The sequence below is a fragment of the Daphnia magna genome, linkage group LG8 (assembly GCF_020631705.1).
Source record: "Daphnia magna isolate NIES linkage group LG8, ASM2063170v1.1, whole genome shotgun sequence".
In the NCBI taxonomy this organism is placed as follows: domain Eukaryota; kingdom Metazoa; phylum Arthropoda; class Branchiopoda; order Diplostraca; family Daphniidae; genus Daphnia; species Daphnia magna.
Window position 1 is genome coordinate 903,599 of NC_059189.1, and position 27,234 is coordinate 930,832.

A 27,234-nucleotide genomic window follows, 5' to 3' on the forward strand; every position below is an offset into this window, starting at 1 on the left:
TTGAAAATATGTGCGTTTTCATTCAGTCTACTATTTTGAAAACGAAATAGTTCCAGCATTGCTCACGAACAAAACTCGGAAATGTGAACTTCCAATCCCCCCCCCCCTTCCCTTTCCAACTTGTGCACAACAGACTTTTTTCTCTACCGACTGTCCTTTAATCTCATTTAGGGATGAAAATATCCTTCCCTATTGGTTCTCTCCCTCTTTTTTATTTTCCGGGGGAAAGTAGGTGTGTACGTACACACACTGGCAAGTATTACGCTCAACTGTACTACAACTCATCTATATTTAAACAGCATCACTTTGTTTCCTATGTTTGCGCAACAAAACGATTCTTGCATTGGTTTATAGCTTTAAAAGACACACATTTTAGCCGTCCAATCTAATCAACGAGTTTTCATACGCAGACATCCTTTACAAAGTTCATGTTTTTTTTTTATTATTTTTCAAATGTTCCCTCCCAAAACGAAAAGTTGTTGGGTGCACACACACACACAGAGAAAACAGCGATGGTGGGACCGGGACCAAGTCACATTTCGGGAATCTTGTTATCGCATGGCTCGTCGTGTTGTGCAGCAAACACTCCGTGCATACAATATAGGGTTGGACGTCCTGTCCGTCCAGTTGGTCCGTTTGTTGTTAGCGTATGTCTGGAAGGAGACTCGTGACTCATTGGCTGGAATTCAACACACGCGCTCAGTCGCCATGACAACCAGTGTTGAATCGTTTTTCCCTGTGTGTCGGGTGCACACTCAAAAAAAAAAAAGACGAATACTTTTTTTTGGGGGGGAAGGGCTGTGCATCTTTTGTTATTATTGTCTATCAATCAATTACAAATGAGAGAGAAATGGAAAGATCGTCCTACATCACTCTCCTTTTTTGTGTGTATAGAATTTTCTTGGCTGCTGGTAACAGTAAAGTCTTTTCTTTTGAGCTTCCATCCAGAAATAACTACAGCAACCGATCCGTCGTTGTTGGTCCCGGTCCTTTTCCTTTGCTTTTCCCCTTTTTTCTTTCCTTGTTTTTCATGCTCATTTCTTGAAAAATAAATAACTAATATATAATGTAAAAAAACTATACAAGACATTTTTAAAAACTAGGTTTCATAATATATATTTATTTTTTATGACTGACGTCAAGCTAATAATAATAGTATTCCAGAAATGTGGAAAAATTAAAGAGAAACGTGAAACAAAATGAAATAATAATACAAAAAAAAAAGGGCGACGCCGCTGCGCTCCCCAACGGCGCCGGCCGAAAAGTATTGATCTCGACAGTTCTCGATCCCTCCGCTGTTTTGGGTGTGTGATGCGCAAAGAACACATTTACGAGGAAAAATGATAATAATATAGATATATATTGTGTGTGTGTGTGTGAGTCTTTATATATACACACACACACACACTTAGTAGTAGAATAGTACCGTATAAAAGTTGACTTGTCCTCGGATGCGACACGAATGTAGGATCAGCCAAATGAGAAAACTGTCGCGATAAATGCGCTGACTCGTAAAAAACAAAAACAAAAAAACTGTACATCTTTATCCCCTCCTCCGGCGGCTCCATTTATTTTTCCATGTTTTTATTAATACGTAGTAGATGTGTCATAAATCTGGGTCGATATCTATTCACCTTTTTCCTTTAAAATCCTTTAACTCTTCTTTTTTTCTTCTTCAATTAAAATGTCCACCAACGCTAGTGTTGATTCAGTGATTGCCTTTTATCCAGTCACGCTGTCATACAGTCTAAAATATAGTGACTTATCCTTTCGTTGGAAACATTTTTTTTTTTTTCTTGATTTTTTCTATTCTCCGTGCGTGGCCGACTTCACCTTTATAGTACATGTTTTATACCGTATCGTATCTTTTCGGGAGGGTCTCAATCTATTTCCAGTCGGGCAGCGTGTCCCTCTTGTAAAGTCTCACGAAATAATCCTCGTCTCGACTTTGAGACCCTATAGAGGGTGCACATCAGCCAACATGCGCGTGAGAAGGAGAAAGAGAAATTGTTTTATGTCGCCATCACGTCGTTGGTAATGAGCTCCCTCTCTTACGGGAGAAAGAAAAAAAAAATCAATTTCTTTTATTATTATTTTTTTTTTTTTGAAGAGGACGAGTTGTATTTCGTTCGATGGCGAGACCTTGATGGCTCTTTGACGTGTACATCGCAAAGGGTTATCTCACAAGAACGTATTGTCAATAGTCAGATTTTGTTTTGTATTTGAGTCATTTAGAACATGAAGAGTTGTTGTTGTTAAACCAGTCGGGGAATACAAAATACCACGCACCCAGAATGGAACGCGGGAGACGATATTACACACCATTATAAAGTTGAGGCTTTGAGACACATAGAAGAAGAATCATCACGTATTATTTTTTTGTCTTTTTCTGGTTTGATGTTTCGTGCTGGGAGAAAATTTAAAAAAAATTATATATATTTCACCAAGAAGAAAATCATAACGAACGAAGAGCTTCTTGTAGTTTCACGCGGGCAGAAAGGACTCTTTCTTCTTGCTTGCGAATGTCGCTCTCCGATATCACAAGACCCTGTAGACAGCACACAACAAGTTAAAAACATGCTGTTCTTGCAAAATGATGACAACAAATGATGGCAAAAGTAATAGGATACCTGAACCAAAGGTTGATCAGGATTGAGAAACACCCCGGCGTTCTTTTCCAAGGCTGATTTGGATCCGGTCTGGCCAGTTATTGAGACTCCTTGAATGACCGTGTGCAAAGAAGAAACTAGCGACTGGGAAAACCAAAACATATCTTTCTTAATGGACATTATCTCAAATTCGTAAACAACAAGAGTCCTACTTGAAGTGCTGTGTCAGAGTTGACATTAGGGCCAATTGGCTTGATGGAAGGGGGAAGGCGACTGTTCTCTTCACTTCCAGAGTTCAGAAATTTGAGGTTCTCTAACCGTTTCTCCCAAAAAAGCTGTGAAAAAAAGAATCTAAATGATCTCACCTTTATCTACCATCTAAAATAGTTATCAACAATACCTGTCTGGGTTTCTCTTGGCGACCGTGCTTCAATTCATGTCGTACTTTGCACTCTTGTGATTTCACAATGGTAACAGGTTGCTTAAAAATACTGGCTGTTTGCCTGATTGGAGGGATGACGGACAAGTCATTACGGAATCCTCTTGCCAAGTCAGGTTGAGCCTTCTTGCGATTCTTTCTTAAAAGTATTGCATTGATTTTTCCTGTCTTGTAGTCAAATGTTGTCAAATCAACAGCATCACCCAAGTGACGTACCAGCTGAGGCTTACTTCGAAACTTTTTCCCATTCGGACTGCAAAATGAAAACACTTATTAAAACAACAGACAAATAAAAGTTCTCTTTTCGAAACATACCTGTAATAAAATATGTCTTTCGTTCCAGCCGAGAGACCTGCTTTTCTTACCACTTCTTCTCGAGTCCAACCCTTGGGTAACGCATTACACTCGAACCTTTTCCTGTCAACTTTGGCCATTTTGTCTATTTAGAAAACCTAAACATTCATTCGAAATGGATTGAGAAAGTGGATGAAAGCCGACTTTTTATGACTTAAAGCGACGCGCACGAAATTTGACAGCAGAAATAAATTCGTAACTAATCTTACCGCTAGGTAGGCAGATGCGACTGAGAAAATATTCGAGCAGACTACAAACACCATAAATGGCGGCCAAAACTGTTGTTATCGGTAATTTTATTTAAATAAAATATATTTTCCTTGATACTCTTATTCCTTAATAATGCGTCTGGAGAGTGCAATGTTCTTCTTTCATTCCTTACCTTTCGTGCGACATTGCTTGTACAATGTACTAATTTGCGTTACGTTTGTTACATAAGAGGTAATAACGACAATGTTGAAACCTGTATTTCTTTTTACTTTCATAGGAGGTGGAAGCGGTTTTATAGGCACAGCCTTATCAAATCTTTTATGTAGCTGCGGGTACGATGTTGTAATTGTCTCTAGGGTTCCCGGATCATTTAGAATGACATGGAGCGAATTGGAGCAAAATGGTCTTCCGAAGAATACAGCAGCTGTTGTGAGTCTTGCTGGTCAAAACATCTTGGATATGAAGCGCAGATGGAATTCTGGATTTGAACAAACTGTTCGTGCCAGCAGAATAAACACAACTCTATCCCTCGTCAAGGCTATAGAAAAAGCAGATGTTAAGCCAAGTGTCTTTGTGTCAACCTCAGGAGTTGGTAATACTTAGAAATATTCCCCACATGAGTATTTACAAACCATTTGAAATTTAGGCTATTATCCACCCCATCCAAGCAAAGTATACACTGAACATTCAGAAGGAGGCAAAGGTGACTACTTTGCTGAACTGTGTACTGACTGGGAATTGGCTGCTAAATTGCCCGCTGATGTCGGTACTCGCCAAGTCACTATTCGATCCGGTACTTGCTCAGTAATCGTCTAACATTGATAATCAATAGCCGTCTTACGCAAAAATGTTTAATTTTTAAATAGGTGTTGTTCTTGGGAGAAGAGGAGGAATGATTGCCCAGCTTTACCTTCCATTTTTCTTTGGTATGGGAGGGCCTGTAGGATCTGGTCAGCAGTATTTACCTTGGATTCACCTTCATGATATTGCCAGACTCTTCCTTTACGCCATTGAGAAAGAAAATGTTGAGGGCGTCTTGAACGGGGTTTCCCCCGATCTTATTACGTCAAAAGAGTTTGCCAGGGCCTTTGGAGGTAGCCTTTGGCGCCCGGCACTTATTCCTCTTCCTGAGTTTGTATGCAACATACTTTTAGGTTCCGAAAGAGCCCGAATGTTAACTGAAGGTCAAAAAGTTATACCACAGAGAACCTTGGAATTAGGTTTCGAATATAATTACCCTGACATTCGTTCAGCTTGTCAAGAATTCAGCCCTTTGATTTACACAGACGATTTGCGTGGTGATAATATTGAACGTTGAAATCTATCCAAATTTTGTTACAAATTAGTCGTGTGGATGTGTAAAGCGCAAATTGAATAATTTAATCAAAAAATGTCTGTCGTTTGTTTTATGGTAGGAATATTATATTGCAGGTAATTTCCAGCAAAACGTTACGTCGTAGTATCGAGACCATCAACACAAGGATAACCCGAAGAGTTTGGCGGGAATTCCCACTTCCTAGAGCACTTTTATTTTATTACCTTTTAATTTATTATTTTATTTAGCGTGAATTCCCGGTGCTCTTTGAGAAGTTATTATTAGTAATGGCAACCTCGCATTCATCTGAAAAATGTGGAGAAGATTAGCAGACTGGCAACAAAACACAAAATAGATAAGGTGGCGGGAAATTCCACTCCTTTTTCACATGCCTTTTGGCGCATCGAGAACGTTCCTATGGTATCGCCTCTGTCGTGATTACGTTATCGCTTCCACGAACAAGAAACGTGTTTATTTATTCGTTGAGACACCTGCTGCAAGTTTCGCGTCTCGACGTAATCTTTCAACTAACTTAGAAGCATAAGTCATTGGTGTTGCTACTTTTCCTTTTAAAACAAACATTGCTGTTGAACTTTAATTGATGTGAAACTTCACCAGTTGGGAACGGATGGCTTCATTTTATCACAACTGGAAAGATTAGATGAGCTCTGTGGTAGTCTCCCAGGACATGCAACCAACTTCTGACTACTTCAATTGCAATTGCAGACATCTGACTGTGAAAGACGAAGGTAGGATGATAACAGTTTTATTACCTCTTCTCTCTACAATGTTGGCTCATGGTTACCAGAAACACTGAGTCATTGTGTTAGCTAAAACTTTGTGCAAGCTACAGCATGTTTACTAAACACCAAGTTGATAAGCTTCTGGGTTCCTTTGATTTTCATTTCGTGTCTGCTTACATTGACAAGTGTAACGAATGAGTTCTTTCATGTTTGGAAGTAGTTTTGGTCTGGATATAACAGTTATCCTTACATTGTTTTGAATTGAGGGCCATCATCTTTTACTTTAACAGGACGTGTAATATCCACATTTATGAGAAAAACTGATTTCTTTTGTCAGTACAGATGAAAGTTAGTTATACATACAATCATATCTTTTTCAAGGGAGTAGATACTGGCTTTGTGATGGCAATCACCAGATCGATATTAACCAAGAAAGAATATCATTAAATTTTGTTTGAACAAAAGTGAAGAGTAAAAATATGTACAATACAATTGGGAAAAAAACTGAGAAGTCTGGAATAGACTGACATTATCATGTGTTCCTAAAGATTTCTGGACATTGAAGCGTACAAGTAGTATATGACCATGTGTCTTTTACAATTCATTTTGGAATTTATATTGTGTCCACATTTTTGCTCCATCTTTCCTTTTATTGAACACTCCTTATTAGTTTTCCTTATAAAACTTTTCTAAATGTTGGACGACTTTTGCAGTCTTTTTGCTCGCGACTGTAATCACCAGCGACGAGGTAATTGATTAAAGGACATCACCTTTGTTTATGATGCGTCTCGCTGATCGCTCCCCACGTTTCTTGAAAGAATAGAATTAGAAAAACAAAATCTGGTTTGCTCCAGGGCAAAGCAATTTGCAAAGGTTTCGTGCTGTTCTTGTCTAGGGCGGTTGAATTTCGCAAGAGCATCCATTGCGGATGCGAATGTAGTCGAGTCGCCATTCCTCTCCTGCCGGATGGTCAGAGACGACGGCGTAGGTAAAGGAGAACTGCTGAACGCAGCGCGATAGCGGACGTAAAAGTTTTTCGACGAAACGGCATGGCTGATTGAGCACGTCCGGCCGACATGAATGTTCGTAGATTCGCTGGTCCAGGTCTCCGTGTCGGTACAGTTCTACCACGTGACCTTCCATGTTAGTCCCGCCACTGGGCTGGACCATTTCGACGATGGTTGGGCAACATTCCAAGCCGGTCGACTGGCTTTTCTGCTCCGCGAATCGGGCAGACGTCGATGTGGCGGCGGGCAGCCTGGGCAGGTGCATAAGAGAGAGTCGACGATCTTGTTCGGCCATTGTTTGAAGCGAGGCCATCTTCCGTTTGTGTTTTTTGCCCCATTCTTGTTTGTTTTTCCCACCACCGCTTTTCTTCTTCTTACCACCTCCGCTAACTCTGGTGGTCGGCTGAGGCGCTATGCTTTGCGTGATGTCCTCTTCATCAATGATAGGAAACCTATAAATATTTTCATTTCAAAACGAGCAAATTAAGAAATGGCCACATTTACAAGTTTCTCCGCTAGATGGCAGTAGGCGCGCCCCAGGAATTTTTCAGGAAAAGATGTCACGGAATAATAAAGAGGTATAAGAAAAATAAAAGAGGATGAGGTGAAATGAACTATGTGGGTGTCTGCGTACGACCGTTTTGGAATCCAATTTGAAAAGATTTTTTATTTTTTTTTTTTTGAATAGCGCGCCAGGAAATGGCGGCGACACTTGTGTGTGTCCGTCTGTAACGTCGGCGAGAGGTCCTGTCTGTCAATTATGCCGCCCGTGTTAGTGACGTCTGTATCCATCTCCCCTTCTCTGTCGAACAACCTCCACCCCCCTTAAAAAAAAACGGTCCTCTTTTTGTGTGTGTGTGTCCCCTCTTCATTCTTTAAAGGCGCTACCAGCCGGTCAATTATCACCTGGACTCGCATATGCTGTGACGGAGGACACAGCCAAACATTTTTTTTTTAGACGCGCTTTTTGGGGGCAATGGTTTTTTCTTTTTCGTGGGACACATTCTTTCCATCTCCCACTTTTTTTTTTTTGTTCTCCCGAAGGTAGAAAACAATGAGAAAAAGAAACAAAGCGTTGTACCTTTAAAGAAGAAAAAAAAAAGGAGAGAATTCAATTCTCTTATATTCTCAAGATGGAGAATAGATATATACACCCACCGTCGTCTGTCTGTCTGTGTGTTTGAACCGACCACATAACTCTCTTAAGCCCACACACACACACATGACGGATATCGTAAAGATTTATTTATTTTTATTTATTTTTTTTTTTTGCTTTATTTTCTATTTATGGGTAAGAGGGGGGAGTTATTATTTTGTGACGTAAACGAACAAAAGACAATTTTTGGGGATGATGTAAACTCACGTGGAAATGTTGTTCCAGCTACGATCCAGCTGCCTCCTCACGTCGATGGTCTGTTGCTGTTTTGGCTGTTGCGTGTGATGATGACGTTTCCCCTCTTTGTGACTAGAAGATCTAGCAAAGGCCGCAGTGACGAGCATGATTGCCTGAGTGACAATAACAAATTGATTATCAGCCGTCAGCAAGTTTTTTTTTTTTTCTTTCTTGTATTTTTATTTCAAAAAAAACAAAACAACAACAACAACAACTGAGTTTTTAGCAAGAATCGGATGATGGATGGGAGAAGGTGACGATCCCACGATGAAGCTTAAATTCTTTTGACTTTTTTTCTTTTCCGAGTAAGGCACAACAAAGTGTCTATTCCTGGACACATGCAAACACAACGGCCTTCGTCTATATACAAACGCACACACAAAAGAAACATGAACTCCATGTTGTCATATTTTATTTTTAAATATTTTTATCTTCCCAACTTAAAAAAAAAAAAAAATATTTTTGATGGGGGCAACCTGTGGAGGTAAGGGGGGAGCTGATTGTCAAGTCATTCGTGATGATGTGTTGAAGTGCGGCTAGACACAGAGAGAAGAGAGAGGGGAACCATAAGCTACTAGTTCATACCTCATGTGGTGTGAACGACACACATAAAAAAAGGGGGGGATTCTGTTCAATAAAGCATATCCTGGACTGTTTTTATTATTTTTAAAGGAAACTCTGTTTTGAAATGTTTTTCAAAAAAACATTTATTTGGCTATAAATTTAAAGGTTATTAAAGAAAAAAACTGAATGAAAGTCACCTTTGATATCTAAATGAGAGACAGATGGGAGTCTCAAGTACCTCATTTTTTTGTGTGGAAAGAATAGCCGTGTTTAAGGACGTTTGTTGTGTATCTCGCAGGTGGCATGGAATGTTTACCCTTTTATTTACACAGGGCGATCGTCACTCTATCATTCTTTGAACGAAAAGGAATGAAAAGCGTGAAAAATGTCTGCAAACGCCGTGAATAATTTCGCACACGCGCGGTTATATTCGGACAGCCGCCGTTTTTTTTTGTGTTTTCTTTCTCGGAATAAAGAAAACGGGTTTTATTTTGAAGAAAAAAAACAGGAGACCGGCGTGCTGCTCGCACCATCACCTTTCTTCAAATAAGTGGCAAGGATGACCAGTTGGAATGCAAAACGGGCATCATCCACCGGTGCTATTTCTATTAGTTTCTGCCTCTCTCTCTCGTTCTCTCTCTACGGGGGATGGAAATTTTGTCACTTGAGTCAACAACACGCAAAAGAACGACGTTTTCTTTTTCTAGATGTTGGCTCCTGCCGATGGGGGGGCCGAACAAATTGTTGCAGTTGTTTGTGGCCGCGTCCTTCACGCGCTCTACGTCAGAAAGAGTTTGTTGTTGTGATAGGACTAGAAATCAAAGGAAGAAAAAGACATTTGTTTCTTCTTTTTTTTTTTTTTTTGAACATTTTTTTTGGGGAGCCTCTCTCTCTTATCTTTTTTATTTTTACTTCATTTATTTCTCTTCTCCACTTCTTTTGTTCATATTCGAGCCGGACAGGTTGGAAGGAGAGACAAACACAATTCATAACGGCAGATAGCGTAATTATTCACTAGGTGTCGTGACCATTTGTTGCAGTCAACTCGGCTCGATCACATTTCACTGCGTTTGAGTTTGCGTGTCTTGTTTTTTTGGGGGGTTTGCCGAAGAAAAGAACCGCCTCTTTTTTATGCCTCGTTTTCTCTGTCTCACATCTCGCACGAAGAGAAACGATTATTTTTGAACAAACAAACAAAGAAAGAAAAGTTTCAAATGATGGGCTTTTTATTTGAAAAAGCAGAAGGGGTCGCTGTGTGTTCCTATAAGACACCGTTCAAGAATTTTTTCTTTCCTCAGCCAAAGGTCATTGATAAAAAATTCCTACTAGGGAAATAAACCAAACAGATTGATTCGATCGCCCTAACCTTTCTCATTCCTTCAGTTGTCGTTCCCAACATTTTTGTGTCTTGTTTTCTTTTTCTTTCGTTTTCTTTTTTTTTTGTTTCAATTTCACAAGAAGGGCCGGTGAATAATGGCCGGAGTCGTATTGAAAAAAAAAAAGAAAAAAGCCACACACATATCACGACATTGGTGTATGTGTGTATCCCTCTCTCTTTTTTCTTTCTTTCAATCAGGATTCAAACTATGTTTCTCTGTTGAAATTGTTTTTTTGTTTTTTTTTTTTTTTCCCATTTCGTGTTGCAGAAAATTGTTTAACCTAAAAAATATGCGGATCGTATAGCCTTAAGGATTGGTGTTCCCAATAAGAAATATTCGATAAATCGCCATTTGGATGGGACGTTGATGTGAAGGGGTGGGTTATTTAGGAACGGTGAAAGCCGTTAACACGACCTTCCCATTCATTTGTGTCTACTAATAATGAACAGCTAGTGGGGGGGACATTGCCATATAAAGGGAGAATTGAGAGAAAACTTACCGCAATCAAGCAGACGATGGCTAGCCTCATGGTCCGTCGTCCCGAAACAAATGAAGAAGGAAGTTACTCAATGTCGCGTTTGTTTTTTGTTTTTTTCTTTCTTTTTGTTTTCAAATGGGATTTGTTTGAAATCGAACAACACTGTCAAGTGTGTGTTATCTGTTATCGGTAACGTGCACTTTGAATTTGGCGCTTCTTTTTCGCGTCGTTTTGCCTTTGGGTCCACGATAGAATTTCGTTTGGCACTGATTCGAGATGAGATAATAGTCCGTCCGTCTCATGTGAATTCTTTTGTTTTTTTTTTTTTTTTTTTGTGTCGAGATGAAGAGCGAGGAAATATATTATTTTCTCTCTTCAAACTTTTAAATCCAAAGAAATAAAACAAGTTTAAATGATGAAGGAGGTGTGGAAAGCTGGAAGCGCTGGCCGTCGCGGTTATATCCGAACTGGAACGGACGTCGCGATCCTTGCCCTTTTTTCTTCCGCGGTTGAAAAAAAAAAAAAATCTTTTTTTTTTTTTTTTTGCCCTCCTCTCCTCCTTTTTTTCTTCTTCTTCTTCTCTTCTTGTTATTTAACCGTTACCACCGCGTTTGTAACCTGTCAAATAAAAAAAAAAGGAAATTCCCAATTTAATGAAAGAACTATTCATGTGTAATGGAACATACATTCACATAAGCGATCCCAAGGTATTTTATTTATAATTTTTTTTTTTTCAAATTCCCTTCTTATTTTTTAAAACCATTTGTACAAATTCGATCAAATACATTTTCTAATCCGACCGTCCTTTCCGCCGAACGCGCAACTGTCACCCAAACACATCGGTGGTCCCTCTTTTTATACGCATCTCCGTTGAGCAAAGGAGATCGCACACCTTTAGCCATGTGGGTCGAGTGTTAAATCTCGATATCGATAACCAAAAACGGCCCTCCATTTTCACCGAAAAAAAAATAAATTTAATGCGAAGCTATTGACCAAAATCTTTTGATGCAACCGATACTTGTATTATGTATTATTACGCTATCCACCTAAAAATTCAGTTATCTTTACGGTCCACGTATCGTACACATGTAATGGTTTTTTTTTTCTCCCTTTCTTTGATGTCAAACGTGTACGTTTAGACATGGGATATTTTGATTGAATAGCGTGTCGTGTCGACCTCTCGTTTTTTCTTCTTTTTGTGCCTTTCTGGAAATGCGCTGCGCTACTGCGCGTCTCAAAGATCCGGGTTTCTCTTTCTCTTCTTTTTCGTTTTTTTATTTTTAAATAATAATTTATCGCTTAGGACTGGACAATTGTGAAATGCCTTTTTTTCTTCTTATTTCCAGCAACTAAATAACAGGTAAATCCAGCTCAACGTGTCGTGTGATGACGTCACATTTGATGCGGTAATTTAAAGAAAGAAAAAAATTAAACGATCGTGTGATGACGCCAACATTTTTTTTCTTCTTCAATTCTTAGCTGGTTGAGAGCTTAATGGAATTTCCACGCCCCCGCACTCGTCATCCGGCCGAGGGGGCTGGTACAATAGTCAGATCCGGTGGCGGACCATTTATTTGCAAAAGAAAATGAGGTCGAAATTCTTTGTGATCCATTCGTCAGATCTGTTTTCTCTCAATTGCCCTTTTTTTTATTTTATTTTTTCCCGTTGTTCTATTTTGATTCTCTTTTGTTTCCGCGGAGGCTGGGAACACTGGCCAGCGAGCCGCTGGCTCATCCGCCAGGATTAGCAACAGGCCGGACATGTGAACGTATTTTGCCTCCGCATTGACGTGACGTGAATAGACAGCAGGGCCAGTATAGTCAAAACGATGGGCAGAACGCCTCTCCGTTTCAAGATGAAAGGAGAGCCAATAAGTATAAACAGGACCAGTCCAAGTCAGGAGGCTGTTACAAACATCCTCCCCCCCCCCTCCTTTTTTTCTTCTTCTTCTTCTTCTTGTTTGTCGCATTTTCCAGAAGCAAACGCAGTTACTCATACGGGTTTTTTTTTTCTCCGCTCTTTTACGGCGTGTGTGTGTAATGCCAAACTGACTCATCGGCCGAAAACATACAGAACCGCAAGATTCACTCGATGTGTCATTCAAACCGGAAAACAGTTCTAAACCTCTATACCGGCCGTCGTGTCTAAGACGTCCAATAATATAACAAGAAGCGGTTTGTTTATTTCGCGCTCACACGCCGCCAATTTGACGACGACACATTCCTTGCGCCGTGAAATCCCTTTTCTTTTTTTTTGTTTATTGTGTCGGATCAATTTTTTCTTTTCTTCTTCTTTTTTTCGCAGCGGGATTTTTGTTTGTTTTGAAAGAAAAAAAAAGAGAGAGAACATTCTTAATGAACATCCCGCGTGACAGAAATAACAATCAAAAATGTTTCACAAGTCACAACATATGCCGAGTACGAGGCTCTATTTGTCTATGCGCACCGCGCAGGCGCGTGCCGTCGTTCCCCCCTCTTCTCTTTCTTTTCTTTTTTCAAAACATTTAATGCGCGCGGTATTTGAAAAAATAAAAAAATGTAACGCAATGTTTATATTCGTTACGGATTTTTCAAAATGGAAAAAAAAAAGGCCCTTTATTTTGTATTTTTGTGTGTGTGTGTGTGTGTGTGTGTGTGAAAGGGATGGTCAGTCTTGGACGATATACAGTGCATTTGGATGTTTTATATACACACGCACAAGTTATTGGTGTGTGCGTGTGTGTAAATATAGGAAGAAGAAGAAAAAAAAAAGGAGCATATACAGTAGATGTATCATGTGCACCGTGCGGACGACACAGCCGAGTGACTTGTTATTTGGGTCTGGCCCCTATTTTTCCCGGGAATTGTTTTTTTATTTTTTTGCTTTTTGTTTTGGAGGGGGGGGGGTGTTTCAGGGAAGACGTTTAAAGAGTGAAAAACAAATGCGGACGGCCTGTAATAGACTTTAAAAAAAAAAATAGGTACATAAAGGGTCAATGGGAAATATTTGAATGGCTAAAAAATAAAAAAAGAAAAGACAAAATATGCTGACATTTCGAGCGCAGATGAACGGGATTTTCTATTTACGTGTTTTGTGTTTGTTTTTACTGTGAAAGAGAAAGAATGAAAAGGGGGTTATCGCTGGAGCAGATAAATTCGGACAAGGAAAACTCGTCACGTTTTGATTGTAGACGAAACGTAAAACAACAACACAAAAAACCAGAGAGAGGCAAGAAGATGAATTGTCTTACTTGTTATGAGCATTTTGATGCGGCGATCTCGTCATCATCCCCACGCGTAGCATCACGTTCATACGAGTGCAATCATTGGCTTTTGAATGTGCAAGTCGTATGCAAAGTTTTCTTTTAAAAGCCCCTATGCACTCTCGTCAGTTTTCACTTGTTCTTCAATGAAACCCCACGTTTCAATTCCTCGAAAAGAAGGCAACCAATCAATTTTCGAAAGCAAAAGAAAGAAATGATTAGCCAACAATGTTGATGACCACCATGTGACGATTGTCCGTCATGATCGCGAGCGATGCGGATTGTTCATTATCGATACGTTCGTCGCAGTCTCTTCTTTTGGTTTGCAACACACAACACTCACTCTCTCACACACACACACACACACAGAGACACACGCGAGCGTACACAACTGCTGGCCAGACGGGACGTAAATTCAGTTTGAAACGGGACAAAGTGAAGCGCAGGTCTAAACGCTCGAACGGTCTTGACTGCAACTGACCGATACTGGGTGGCAACATCACCACCTCCCCATCTCTACTCTCTCTCTCTCTCTCTATGTGTGTGTGTGTGTGTTTCTACATGCCCCGCGCTGCTTACCTTTTTTATTTTTGAGAAAAAAAAAATATATAGACACACAATTTTTAGACACACAGAAGAGGGAAGTGGGTGGTGCTTGACAGTGCTGCTGCCCTCTGGAGGACGAAAAAGAATTGTAGCCGTTTGTTGAGACGGGCAGAAACATTTTCTTTTTTCAAAAGAAGAAGAACACACAGACACACACACACACACACAAAAAAAGACTTCGTGAGAGACGGTGACTGACTGGGTCTGAAGAGAAAGGGAATATGAAGATCGTGGCCATAAAAATGGGCCCTGATGGTGTAATCTCTTTATCGCGCAACTATTTCATTCCGAGTCTCTCTCTCTCTTATTTCTGTTTTTTTTTTTTTTTTTTTTTCTTTCTTCTCCCTCCCCTCCACCAGCCGAAGAGTCTTCCTCCTCCGAAAGAGAAAATTTACGATGGCATCGCATTCAACAACAGTCCCGCACACACTCTTTGAAACAAAAGACGAGAGAGAGAGAAACAGATATACAAACACACACACACACACACACACACGGAAATAAATTACCGGCACCTGATACATCTGCCTCGTTTTCTTGATGATGATGATGTCACTGATCGGAATCCACCGATTATTATTGAATGCCGAGTGACATTGATTCACTCCACACACTTTTCTTTCTTTTTATTTGATTTTGATTTTGATTTTGAAATTAGATTTTTTTTTTTTTCAGAAAGATAAGGAATTGAACAAATCAAATTTAGAAAACGAAGGGGGGAATAAAACATTTTTGGGGGTTTTGGCGGAGCATTTGCGTCATTCGAGAGCAAACAACGGCGTTTTTAAAAGGAAAAAGGAGACATTCTTTTATTGTTACGTTGCAATGAAAATCAGCCGACGACGACGAAAGAAAAAGCCCCACAAAAAAAGTTTGAGATTTTTTTTGGAATGTAAAAATGCCCCTTTGCTTTTTGCTTTATCTCTTCAGCTATTTTCATTTTCGTCATAAAACGATAATAACGAGACGTGATTATGTCGCCGGAAATTTCATAACTGTACATCCATTTAACTCGCCATCCCCATTTCTCTCTCTCTCTCTCTCTCTTTCGAGAGAGAGAGCGATAGTTTCGTTTATTCAATTCACTTAATTTTTTATTCTTTTTTTACGTTTTTATCTGCAACTTGTCCTTTGCTACGGTTCTTTTTTTGTTTTTCCCCGACCATAGGCCACATTTCAATAAAGCAGATAAAGAAGGGAGGGAATGGCATTTCGTTAGAAATGCGCCGAAAGGTGGAATGTCTTCTTAAATAGCCCCCCCTAGCACATGTATGGGGCAAACCATATAAATAAAAAGCTCCTTTAAAAAAAAAAAATAAATAAATATTCGTCGTAGTAAAGCAGTAGCCATTTAGACTAAATACCTTTGACATAAATAAATAAATAAATGAATAAAAAAAAATCAAACTTACCTTTTCTGTTTTTGGAATTTTCATTGGCGGCGACGGCGAACCGTTCTATTCCCGGAAGAAATAGTTCCAGGGAAAATGAGTGGATGGCCATTTTTCCATGTTTTTTTTTTTTTTATTTTGCTGCTCAGCGTATCAGAAGCGATGAATCGATTTAAAAGGTAGATTTCGGATGCTAAAGAAAGAAAAAAAGAGTGTAAAGCCATAAATAGGGAAGATGGCCATTTGCTCGTTTCCCTTCATCAACAGCTTTTTAAAAATGGTCGCAAATAAAAAAGAGTCAAAGCCGACCCCCCCAAAAAAGAATTCATTATTTCTTTTTCGCTACTCTTCGTTCCCTATGGCCTCTCTACGTCTATTATAAAAATGTCACATACGTTCTAGACCCTTCCACTGCCGATGTCACGTAGGTAAAAATTCAATTTCTTCTCTACTGTATCCCCCCCCCCCCAAAAAAAAAAACACTTAAAATAGCAATTGTTTTATGTTTTGTTTTGTTTCAAAATCTATTGGCGGGATCTTTGATGGACGGCTCGTTTTATCACTCACGAACGAACCGGACACGAACCACTGATATCTTTCTTTTTTAAAGCTAGAGGGATGTAAATAATAATAGACATGTCTTTCAGGGAGGGGAGGGGGTGTCTGCGTTTGCCTTCCGTGAGTTGTTTGATTTTTAATGTTTCGTTCGGGAAAAAAGCCTATAGGGACATTTTTCGTTGAAAAAGAAAATGATTTTACAAGCGTGGAGAGCGCACCTCCCCCCCCCCCCAAAAAAAAAAGAGAAAGAAAGAGCTTCATTGAAATAAAAACAAAAGAAAAACGAGCACGGCCGAATGAGAGATGAAACAAAAATCGATGCAATATAAATTTTCTATGCCATCACCAAACAATATTTTGTTTTCTTTTCTCTGCCCTCCCTTTTTTATTTTTATATATTTTTTTTTTGGACGGGGTGTGTGATCCGCCTCTCTTATGATTTCTCACCTGCTATCACAAACACACAGGTGGTCCGCACACCCGCTAGCTAATAATTATTTATCAAACAAGAAGAAGAAGGAAAAAAAAATCCCCTATCTAAAATTTCACATTTTATTTGTTATTTTTTATTATTATTATTATTTTGGGTGTTTCAATAGCAATTCAACACGTTTTTTGTTTGGTTTTTTATTTCTTATGCGGCGTGGTCATGTTTCGAGAGAGATAAAGGGCACCAACTTTTTTGTCGCTCCAATCGAAAATGTGTGTGTCAGGTGGTCCAGCAAAGACCACACGCACAACTTCTAGCGGATGGCCCTCGCCCTCTTCACTACATGCGTATTATTCTCGACTTTATTGGACGCGCATCATTTTCAACTCGATAACTTCCTTTCGTCTCTCCTCCTTGCGTGCAGGAAATGAAACGTAATAAATGATAATAATTAAAAAAAAAAAATGGAAGAAGATTAGCCGATCGACATCATTTTAACTGACACTGTTTGCTACACACCTGGAACATCTGCATAAATTAGATGGTAGACATGACGAGACTCTACAAATCACTTTCCAATTGTTTTATTTTTTTTTGCTAACATTCGAATGGAAATAATTGAAGAAGAAAAATTTCATGTTGTGGAAAAAAAAATTGTTTTTAAAGTAACAAACGACTTTAAAAGGTGGGGGGAAACGGGTCAAAACCTGAAAAGTGCCATCACGTTTGATCATTAAGCGGCGGCTAGGTGACAGAGATATGCAGGTGCTTTCCCATCGTTCTTGTGGACAGGTGAACTATAATCGTCCACTGGCTGCTGTTTAGCTACGCGTCGTATAAGTTAAGAGGGGGGAGGGGGGCAACTCGTCGGTTATTAACGTATTGTCACCAACGCCGGAAATGATCCGTTGAAAAAAAAAAAAAGTTAAAAATAAATACCAAGTTTCAATTTCTCATTTTATTTTATTTTAAGTGCAATTGTTGGCTGACCAACGTGTCGGCACGCTCCATTTCGTTTTCCGCACTCTTCTCCATTTTCAACTGAATTTCTTTTCTTTTCTTTTTTCTGAATAGAAAAGAAAAGAACTTTTATTTTCGCCTCAAACTACTTGTATACATTTTTATTATTATTTTGCAATTATTATTTTTTTTTTTCCCTCCCTCACTTCTTTTTACCTGAACACCAAGAAAAAAGGGAGGAGGGTAAAACGAATGGGAAGCTATTGGACGCGAGGGGTTTATTATCGTTTTAAATAGTTGGGAAATGCCCCCCCAGTTTAATCTGATCGTTGGATCTCTTTTTTTTTTCCTTTTTCAATGTGTGACGTTTGCGCCCGACCGAAAAAAACAAAACCAAGAATCCATCTGTTATAACTACACTCTCTTTGTTATACTTACTGCAAAGCATAAGAGTTACCTTTCCAGAAATAACTCCATCCAAATGCCGATGTGGACAAATTCCCCTTTTTCTTTCTTTCTTTCTTTCTTTCTGTTTCCGACACTTTTGTGTGTGCGTGTCTGCCCATCCTCTTTATCTTTCGTAGCATAACAAAAGAACATGTTGTCAGAGAGTTACACAGGTGAGACAATACTTTGAAGGTGCCTCTTTTGCCTTCTCCTTGTTCTGAATATGCAGCCGTTGGTATACAAGACGTCGGTGTCTTGTGTGCCCTATGGGTTCGCATCCATCGTTTTTCCTTTTCTTTCGCCAGTCAGGACAGCATTTTCGAACAAACATGAGGGGCTTTTTCGCTTCCGGACCTGGGAAATTATCGCTCATGTTTTAAACTGTCGAGCTAAATGGGGGACAAATGCGGGGGCCTTATTTTATTTTTATTTTTTATTTTTTGAAATGAAATAAAATAGAAGAGGAGAAGACAATCAGAGCTATTTAACTGGCGACTAGCAACAGCAGCCATCTTTCGGTTTTTCCACCTTTTTGTTTTGTTTTCTTGTTGTGTGTATGTCTTTTTTAGTTTGTGTTCCTTTTCTGCTGTCCAGCAGCCAACGACCGGACATTCTTCCACGATCGTATCGGTTGACAAGCTGCCGAGATGCAAAGAAGATTTTCCCTTTTATTTACTAGTTTCGTTTGTTTTTTCTTCTTCTCCCTTTTTTTTCTTCTTATTTCTTCTTTTTTTTTTCTTTTAATTTTTTTTTTACTTCTATTGCTCTGTTTTGTTTCGTTCGAAAAAACAAACAAAAAACACACAGAACTTGGAAAGATGATCAAGCAGAAATATCCGAATTGACGTTTCATGTGGTTTCTATGGAATTCCATTCTTCTCGCAAAAAAAAAAATTATTATAATTCTACAAGGGATTATCTTTATGTTAATTGGCATGGGGATAAACGTGTCTCGCCAATGGCTTAGAACTTCTTGAGGGATTTCGTTCGTAGATACAAATAGGCTGTTTGTTTGTATTTGGGGGGGAGTATCTTTGCGGGGGGTTTGCTGACGAAGATGGACAATCGCTAACGAGTTCACCAGAACGTTTCCATCTTGATTTTCAAGTCTCAATTGCGCGTTTTTATTTGTTTTCCGAGAAGATTTAGAAACAAAGTTGGCGAACAGAGCCATCTAGCGAGTGCTATTTGTTTTCAAAAGTAATGAAGTGGTACTCGACAGGTGACAGCACGGTGCAACAACAATCACTTGTTGCTTTCTTCCCGCCCACTAGGAAATGGTGGAAATGTGTTAGAAATCTAATCATAGTACAACAAGTGAAACTAGTAGAATTATTATTTATTTATTATTATTATTTTTTTTTTCAAATTTTGATTGTGATGACGTTGAATGTAGACGCATAGTCATCACCCAGCAAGCGCTTCAATTCTTTAAGTGGCAGTCGAAAGTGGGCGTATCCCAAGAGCTTTCCAACAACAACAACAAAACAAAACAGAAATAAAAAAAAAAACAACCGTGAATGAACCCACAGCTTTTGATGACGATCGGATTAAAGAAAGAAAACAAAAAGAAATGGAAAAGCTGTTCCGCTGTCGGGTTTGAACTCATCCCCCCTACTTCAACCTCTCCCCCTCTTCTTCCTCCCCTGAAGAAGAAGAAGAGTCGAAAAGAAAAAAAAAATTCTCTTCGTTGTTGTTAAAAGAGAGGGTTCCGGCTCAGTGGTCAAGTGAGGGCTCTCCTGATATTTCGATGCCCAGTCGACGACGAGTGGCCAAGTTGTTCTAGTCGCGTTTTCATCACGTTCCACGAACGTGTTTCGCAGATGTTATTCAAGTGCTACACCGTTCCCCCCCATCATTCCTGAAATTGCTTGGCCACTAAAAACACGTTCGACAGCATAACGTTCGTCCAACCAAAGTCCATTCCAAATCCAGGTGTTGGGGAAGTGTTGACACCATAATAGCACCATCCCAAACTGATAATCTCTCTCTTGACCCGTGTACCACAAAAGAAGTTATTTTCATCCCTTAGAATCTATAATAAACAGCATTTATTTTATTTTTTATTTTTTACTTTAGTGTGTGTGCCTGTTTATCGCATCATAGTTATCGTCTATTTTCAAAAGAGTCTCTTAGTGCCGGTTGTGTGATGGATGAGGACGAAGCCAACCAAGCGGCCTATTGTCTGCTGGCAATGTCGAGGGCCACCACCGATCGAAGAGGCAAAGGTGGTTCGCAAGAAGCCCTGAGCACAGCTTTAGGCCATCCGACAGTGATGGAGCAGCCGGCAGGAGCCTATGCCAGTGCGGCTATTGCTATCCCAGCTGCTGCTTCTCCTCCTGCTCAAACAAGTACGACCAGGAATGCTGATGCTACTCACCATCAACAGCCGTCGTCTTCACCGTTCATGATCGCCCGCATTTTGACCGATCTCACCCGCGTGCGTCAAGATCTCTTCAGCTGTGAGCCTTTACAAAAAGCCACGCCGCCGACTTGCAAAGCCTCCAACCAGCGAAATCCGAGTAAGTGCAAACAAACCTCTTCACTTTCCTCTATTGTATTGTACTAAACAACATTGCTCGCATACCAACTTCTCTTGTTATTATTTTTTTTAAAGGTTGCATTGAAACCCCGATGATATCTGGTTCACGTTTAATTTAATTTAATATTTTTTAAAATGCTTTTCGCCCTTTCAGATCCTGCTGCAGTGACGGGTGGCAAATTACACCATTGTTCCTATCCGGCTTGTCAGAGGACTTATGGCAAGAGTTCTCATCTCAAAGCTCATATGAGAACACACACTGGTATGTATATGTTTTGGGTTTGAATTGACAAGAAAATGAGCTCATATCAAAGTTTTGTTGTTGTTGTTGTCATTTAAAAGGTGAACGTCCATTTGGATGCACATGGTCCGGAATGCGATAAAAGGTTCGCCAGGTCGGACGAGCTGGCTCGACACATCCGGACGCATACAGGAGAGAAACGATTTACCTGTGCCGTGTGTCAAAAGAAATTCACTCGGTCCGATCACCTCAGGTAATTGGCGTTTGTTTTATGTTCGCAATTTATACTGAATATGTTTGATCGTTGTAGCAAACACGTGCGAAGGCATTCAAAAATGGATGAAGGGTCGCCAAAGATTCGGCGGTACAAATCGGGAGAGAGCAGCAAGAGTATCATCAACGTTAGTCCATCTGCTTCGCTCGATTCCAGCGATGGATGCAGCACGAATCAATCTTACGTTTCATCCTGTTCGGAAAGAGATGCAACAAGATAAGATTTTGATTAGGCTCCAGATCGCGATCATTTTTTAGTTGTTATCAATGTGAATTCCCGATGTTGTATTCAGAATTTTAATTGTTACTTTGTTTCTCAATACGGTTTAAGGTTTTAACCGAGAATAAACTAGGATGTTCTTTTATTATTATTATTTCGATTACCTATTACCAATAAATAAAATATCTTCCTGGTTTATTTGCGATTTTTTAAAATTTGATTTACGTGTTACAATCGTGACAAAAATGTATCGAATTCTTTGACAAGGTTATAAATCAGACCGCTAGATGGATATCATCGGTAGTCTTCCGTCTGCAAGGGTTTCGCGGTTTTTCGCGAGGGTAAGCCGAGTCATGAACATGATTGTTTTGAACATGATGTTGAATTACGTTGTACTTTGAATGTTGGTCAAGTGGGCTCTTATTTTGTTTTTTGTTTTTTTGCGTAGAACCTGCTCTCGTTAACTTGGAACGCATTTTTATATAAATTAAGAGTGATCTGTTATGCAAAATTGCTTGTTCGGAAGTCGAGTAATTAAGCACAAGGTGGGTGAGGAAGATTCCAGAAGCATGGAATCTTGCTTTCGTCCGTGGTTCTTGAAACAGTAGCTAGCTTGGTAAGTACCATTTCCATAGCTGTTCTTTGGAGCATAGTTTTGAATTTGTGGTGGAAACCCATCTGTGTGCCAAGAAAAGTGGATGTAATTTCTGTGGTATTAGGTCTGGAGCAGTATGTATCATCTGGCTGAGAGAGGACAACAAAATGTCAGACAAGTTGGTTTTTGTGATTGCATTTTTGTTGCACAATAATCATCCAAATAATATCACCTTTGAATGGAAGTTCAATTTCCAGTTTATTAGTGCAATAGCAGCATATTAGCAGTTATGTGTCATCACACAACCAACAAACCTATTTGTGTCTCTGGTTATTGGTTCTAGGAAAGACATTAATTTTAGGATATAACATTAATGTTAGGATTTGTGGGCTATATTTCTTCTTTAATTTTAGTTTTGGCAGTATATGTAAGATGAACAACTTGTTAACAAATACCTGAAAGCTCATTTGCTTTCAGTTTCCTTCTCTTTATATGATAAGAAAACATTTTCAATCTAATCTGAGGAATGTGTTGCAAACGAGATTCGTTAAACCTGGTTAAACTGACAATTCTCATGCAAATGTTTTCTGAGTTTACTTAGGGTGTTAGGGATATCAGAAATTCGGAAAAAGTCGGATAATTATTTTATTTATTTATTTCTATTTATTTATTTCTATTTATTTATTTTTATTTATTTTTATTTATTTATTTTGTTTATTTATTATATTTATTTATTTTGTTTGTTTTTTTCAAATCATGTTTTGTCCCCCCAGATTTGACAATGTCCGGGGGATCCAACTTTAATTTTAACTGTTTCCGCCGCCATTGTGACTGGAGCTTTTCTCAGGTACCATCGCGTGTCATTCTGATTCATCGTAAATTCATTTAAAACTGTTTAAAATTCCAAGCCGTTATTAAAATTTTATACGTTAACAAACTTAAAAATACCGTTGTATTTAGTACATTTTTCCCAGTTTAATTTATTCGTGGATTTTAATAATCATTGAACACCTTTTGAAATGTGCCAAAAATCTTGGTCTCCACAGGAACTGGGAATAGCTGAGGTTGGAAATGTAATGTGATACTAAAATATTTGGAAACCAAATTTGGACCAAAATTAAAATTTTTGGTCTTGCATTTCCAAACAGAATTCAACAGAAACATCCAAATAAGCAGTACAAACTTTTATTGGCCCAAACAGAACAATCTGGAAGAGACAAAACTTTTAGCTTCTTAAAATGTAAGCATAACCATCATTTAAAAAAACCATGAATTACTAAAGAGAGAGTTATTGAAATTGTAATATGAATTTTTTTTTAGTATTGATGGGCCGTCTAAAAAAAATGGCTGATGTAACTTACGAGAAAGAAGGCCAAAACTTGTCACAAACACTAGCAAGTTAGTAAAATTCAAGTTACCCATGAGTGTTGATGAATGTAACATCTTCTTCTTTTGAACTAAAATCTTTTCTTTTTGATTTGCAGGTCCTTTATTAGATTTCTTCAGCCAAATTATTTCTCTTAAGTATAGGATTGTCACTGGGGCAAGCTTGAAAACCAAAACAAATTTCTCTAATTAAGACATGTTCTTGCATGGGTCAGCGAAGGATCAATTCTGCATTTGTTGTCCCTTTAAGCTATTACGCTGGTTGGCTTGTGGACCAGGTAGCTGTATGGTATGGTACCATAGCTTGATTTTAGGTGGAGCTAGTTAACTTGTGATATTTGACATGTATTAAAGCATGTTTGAATACCACACAAAACTGGTTTTGAGGTATGTAAAACAAACTCTTATTAATTCCTTGAAGATCTTTGTCGCTAATACGACTTGACTGATAAAAATTCCACCGATGACTATCATTAAGTTCGTTTTTTTAGGTGATGGTTCGGATCCCACCTACATGGAAACCAAAGATCGCCCTGTGGAATTTCAAATAGCTCTTGATCTTATCAAGGCAGTCTTTTATACCGGTTAAAATCTGTTAGATCAAATTAAAATACTACAAGCTTTTGAATACAATTACGAGACGAACCTTTTAAGTCGTTTGGGGTCGACTGCAAACATGAACAGGTAATCTACTGTTTTTTGTCAGTCGATAAAATATTGTTAATTCTATTATTTTGCATGAGCAGAATTTTGATTGAGGATCAAGTCAGTCGAATTCGGAAGGTCCGGGAGTGTTACAAGATGGAAGGTTGGTCATTCTTCACGGTAGAAAACCATAAAAGGAATCATCTTCCATATTGTAATCGAGATTTATGACTTTGTTTTTCGGCTACTTTCAGGATTTAAAAAATCATTAACGCGTCGATGGCCACCAGTACACCTGTTATCTCTACCCAGCTCCTACTCGATAACTACTGGGAATATGTACTGAGAGTAAAAGGAAAGATTAAAAAAAAAAAGAATCCTCGGAGAACTAATTTAATTGATTCATGTGAAATCAGTATGTCTTTTCAGAAGACTCTTGCCAGAATTTCTACAGGAAAATACCAAACGATGAATTTATGTATCACGTAAGCTATATAAACAAGTTATAAAACTTTTATGCTTACCCTGTTTTATTCTCTTAATTTAGATTAATAGTAATAGGAGATCTGTAAGGTTTCTGTTTGAGATAATATACCGAAAAATGTCGAATTTCCTCACTTTACTCGCATTCCCATGTGTTACGGTATTAATTATTTAACAAATTGAAGTGCATATCTGGGCTCCCTTCTTTTCTGTGGCCCCGTTTCCCCTTGACTCATAATAAGCCCGTAGGGGGTCATGCCCCTACTGTACGGTATATATAAAAAAAAACATATACCGAGGTTTGGAGGGCTCTGGCCGGAAAGGGGACGTGGGGGTCTTCATAGTTCGATGATGTGCTTATGGAGGGCTATGTCGCTACCCACAAATCCGAATTAAAGGTTAATCGCTCCTGTAAAAATGTTCCGTTTCTTCGGCTCTTCTTCCGGCTTCTCTTAGCCAAGCACTGGGTAATCTCCCCGGTGAGTCAATTGAGGCAGTGTCTCCCCCTGCCTTGGTTGACGGCAACTTTTGAATGGGTTATTTTGCCCCAAAAGTTGCAAATTATTGAATTTTGTGGAGATCTGTCAATAAAAATTTTGTTTAACAAATTGTTTGCAAAACTTGTCTTTTTTATTGTCTTGGTGTTCACATTTCTAATTTTCACGTTTCTAACATTTACTTATCCTTGGAAGGACTAAGCAGCGCTCAATCTCTATTCAGATCCGCAGCGCACCGTTCGAAGCTGCCTTCTTAGTAACGATAATCTTGCGTGATGTATAGTTCACCGATGTTAGGGATGTAATTGTATCTGTTACTGTGTGGTTATTAACTCTTATTTATTTTGTAATTTAACTCTGTTGGGAATCGATCCCCAACCCTTCAGCATGCATTGCCGATGCTCAACTATTGAGCTGTGAGTCATATATTTTAATTAATTATTATTCCATGTCTCCAAAAGGCACGACACAAAGGCATGACTTAAAAAATGATGTATATATCTCATGGCTTACTGGTTGAGCATCGGTTTGAGACGCCGAAGGTACAGGGTTCGATCCCTCTAACAGTCAAGTTCCAAGATAAAACTCCTTGAATTAATATTATATTAGCCGTTTATAAAAATATATCCCTAAATACTTGGTAGACGTCTTGGGTTAAACTCCGCAAGGGGAACTGAGCCTGGTTACCCAGACCACCAATTGACTACTTGGAAAGGGGTATCTGGTAGGCGTTCGAGGACAGACAGTGGCGTGTATCTTGGGGTTAATTCCTCCAGGGTAGCTGTGCTAGATTTCTCAGACCACCACACGGCCACTTGAGTGGGGTACCTGGCAGGGATCCGAGAGATACGCCGTAAATTTCCCAGGCCATTGCCCCTCTGTTGAGCCATGACTGGCCCCTGAATCCACAAATGGACACTTGAAGAATATTTCAAGTGTAATGTAGATTTTGCCTTATGAGGAAGAAATAAAGTTTTATATTATATCGGTTGTAGCTCAATGGTAGAGCGGTGGCATGATAAGTCAATGGTCTAGGGTTCGACTCCCACATAGACGACGTGTCAATTTTCTACTAATTTTGGATTTTTTGGGTAAAATTGAAGAATTCAGTGAGTAGCAAAAAAAAATTCCCCGAAAAAGTTTTATCGAAAAAAAATCCGAAAAATTTCAAAAAAAAAAAAAATCTGAAAAATTTTTACAAAAAAAAAAAAAAAAATCCGGAAAATTTTTACAAAAAAAAAAAAAACCCAGAAAATTTTTACAAAAAAAAAAATACGCGGATAAATCGTGAAAAAAATATGGGATAAAAAATGACAAAACTTATTTAAATATTTAATTAACAAAACTAGATAATTGCGATTGATATTTTTCAACATATATTTATTGTAGTTATATCATCTTCCCATATAAAACAAGTCAGACATGTTTACAAGGTGTCGTGGTTTTTATCCTACGATCAGAAATCGGAAGACAGTAGTAAATTTAAATGGATTCACAATAGTTAATGCATGGATAAACAATTCCAATTAGATCATATCACTTCTCAAGCATCCCCATCCTCTTTTCAAATTTCATTCAACTAATTTTCCTGCTAAAAACAGTAATTGCATAAACCGATAGTCTTATCACAAATCAAGGCAAAAAGGGTCACAGAAAACACGTAAAGATTTCTTTTAAAACATTGAAAACAAGATAATTCAAGTGCTGGAAAAACTTCGGGTTAGATTCAATCTGTCAACAATTTTTCTCCCAACAAGACGCTCTCAGATTATTTTTCCGATTCACCGCCGACGCCTATCTACGTTAAAGGAGAAGAACATAAATTACAAATAATTTGCTTTGTATTAATATTACTAATACTTTTCTCTCCACCACTGTCGCCACCATTGTCACAGTTAGTACCGAAAAATGCGTTGATTGCTTCGGCAATGCCGGCCCAATAAAACCATCATTTGCACAACGCAATTAAAAACCCACATGAAATAGGGAACAAACCCCATCTTAGTTAAGATCAAAACCAACAGTACCATTCCCCTAATACAAACCACAAGACTAGCTCCTATGACGAATTTGCAAATTCTACAAACATTAAATATGTTTGCTTACTCGAAAATTCTTTTTAGCTTTCACATGTCAAGAAAAAGAACAAATACTCACCTCGCAAATACAATTTTCCAATCGATGAAAAATGCAACAGTATCAATGCACAAAAAAATTGAAAATACGA

At 38.7% G+C, this 27,234-nt stretch overlaps 4 protein-coding genes and 2 long non-coding RNA genes across 13 annotated transcripts; 3 read left to right on the top strand and 3 right to left on the bottom strand.

The window, feature by feature from the left end:
• Positions 1 to 2,204: 2,204 nt before the first annotated feature.
• LOC116929593 (methyl-CpG-binding domain protein 3) lies at positions 2,205 to 3,506 on the bottom strand. The gene is made up of 5 exons (XM_032936859.2): positions 3,364 to 3,506; positions 3,010 to 3,301; positions 2,822 to 2,944; positions 2,631 to 2,753; positions 2,205 to 2,548 (listed from the first exon to the last, which is right to left on the bottom strand). Exons 1-5 carry the CDS (start codon positions 3,480 to 3,482, stop codon positions 2,456 to 2,458), a joined length of 750 nt encoding a protein of 249 aa, XP_032792750.2. The 5' UTR covers positions 3,483 to 3,506; the 3' UTR covers positions 2,205 to 2,455.
• A 48-nt stretch (positions 3,507 to 3,554) lies between these two features.
• LOC116929591 (epimerase family protein SDR39U1) lies at positions 3,555 to 5,007 on the top strand. Its single transcript, XM_032936855.2, has 4 exons — positions 3,555 to 3,692; positions 3,890 to 4,204; positions 4,259 to 4,405; positions 4,479 to 5,007. The coding sequence occupies exons 1-4, from the start codon at positions 3,668 to 3,670 to the stop codon at positions 4,928 to 4,930; spliced, it is 939 nt and encodes a 312-aa protein (XP_032792746.1). The 5' UTR covers positions 3,555 to 3,667; the 3' UTR covers positions 4,931 to 5,007.
• A 229-nt stretch (positions 5,008 to 5,236) lies between these two features.
• Positions 5,237 to 21,546, top strand: LOC116929592 (Krueppel-like factor 16). The gene is given in 6 exon segments (XM_032936856.2): positions 5,237 to 5,676; positions 20,252 to 20,647; positions 20,822 to 20,929; positions 21,010 to 21,035; positions 21,037 to 21,161; positions 21,219 to 21,546. Coding segments are annotated over 6 exon segments (927 nt in total). The 5' UTR covers positions 5,237 to 5,588; the 3' UTR covers positions 21,403 to 21,546.
• LOC116929594 lies at positions 5,678 to 14,248 on the bottom strand. The gene is made up of 4 exons (XM_045178537.1): positions 13,722 to 14,248; positions 10,513 to 11,109; positions 8,041 to 8,183; positions 5,678 to 7,129 (listed from the first exon to the last, which is right to left on the bottom strand). Exons 2-4 carry the CDS (start codon positions 10,540 to 10,542, stop codon positions 6,562 to 6,564), a joined length of 741 nt encoding a protein of 246 aa, XP_045034472.1. The 5' UTR covers positions 10,543 to 11,109; positions 13,722 to 14,248; the 3' UTR covers positions 5,678 to 6,561.
• Positions 21,547 to 21,767: 221 nt separating the features above from the next.
• On the top strand, positions 21,768 to 24,649 carry LOC116935260. 8 transcript variants are annotated; one of them, XR_006650972.1, is made up of 10 exons: positions 21,769 to 22,017; positions 22,770 to 22,843; positions 23,043 to 23,069; positions 23,145 to 23,236; positions 23,317 to 23,394; positions 23,481 to 23,769; positions 23,874 to 24,066; positions 24,129 to 24,190; positions 24,282 to 24,512; positions 24,575 to 24,649. It is a non-coding gene; the product is annotated as an uncharacterized LOC116935260 (long non-coding RNA). The 8 variants fall into 8 exon arrangements; XR_006650969.1 differs by adding an exon at positions 22,121 to 22,174 and having other exon boundaries at positions 21,875 to 22,017; positions 22,770 to 23,069; XR_006650974.1 differs by lacking the exon at positions 21,769 to 22,017 and adding an exon at positions 22,052 to 22,174.
• A 1,721-nt stretch (positions 24,650 to 26,370) lies between these two features.
• Positions 26,371 to 27,207, bottom strand: LOC123475605. The gene is made up of 2 exons (XR_006650978.1): positions 26,868 to 27,207; positions 26,371 to 26,805 (listed from the first exon to the last, which is right to left on the bottom strand). It is a non-coding gene; the product is annotated as an uncharacterized LOC123475605 (long non-coding RNA).
• Positions 27,208 to 27,234: the final 27 nt, after the last annotated feature.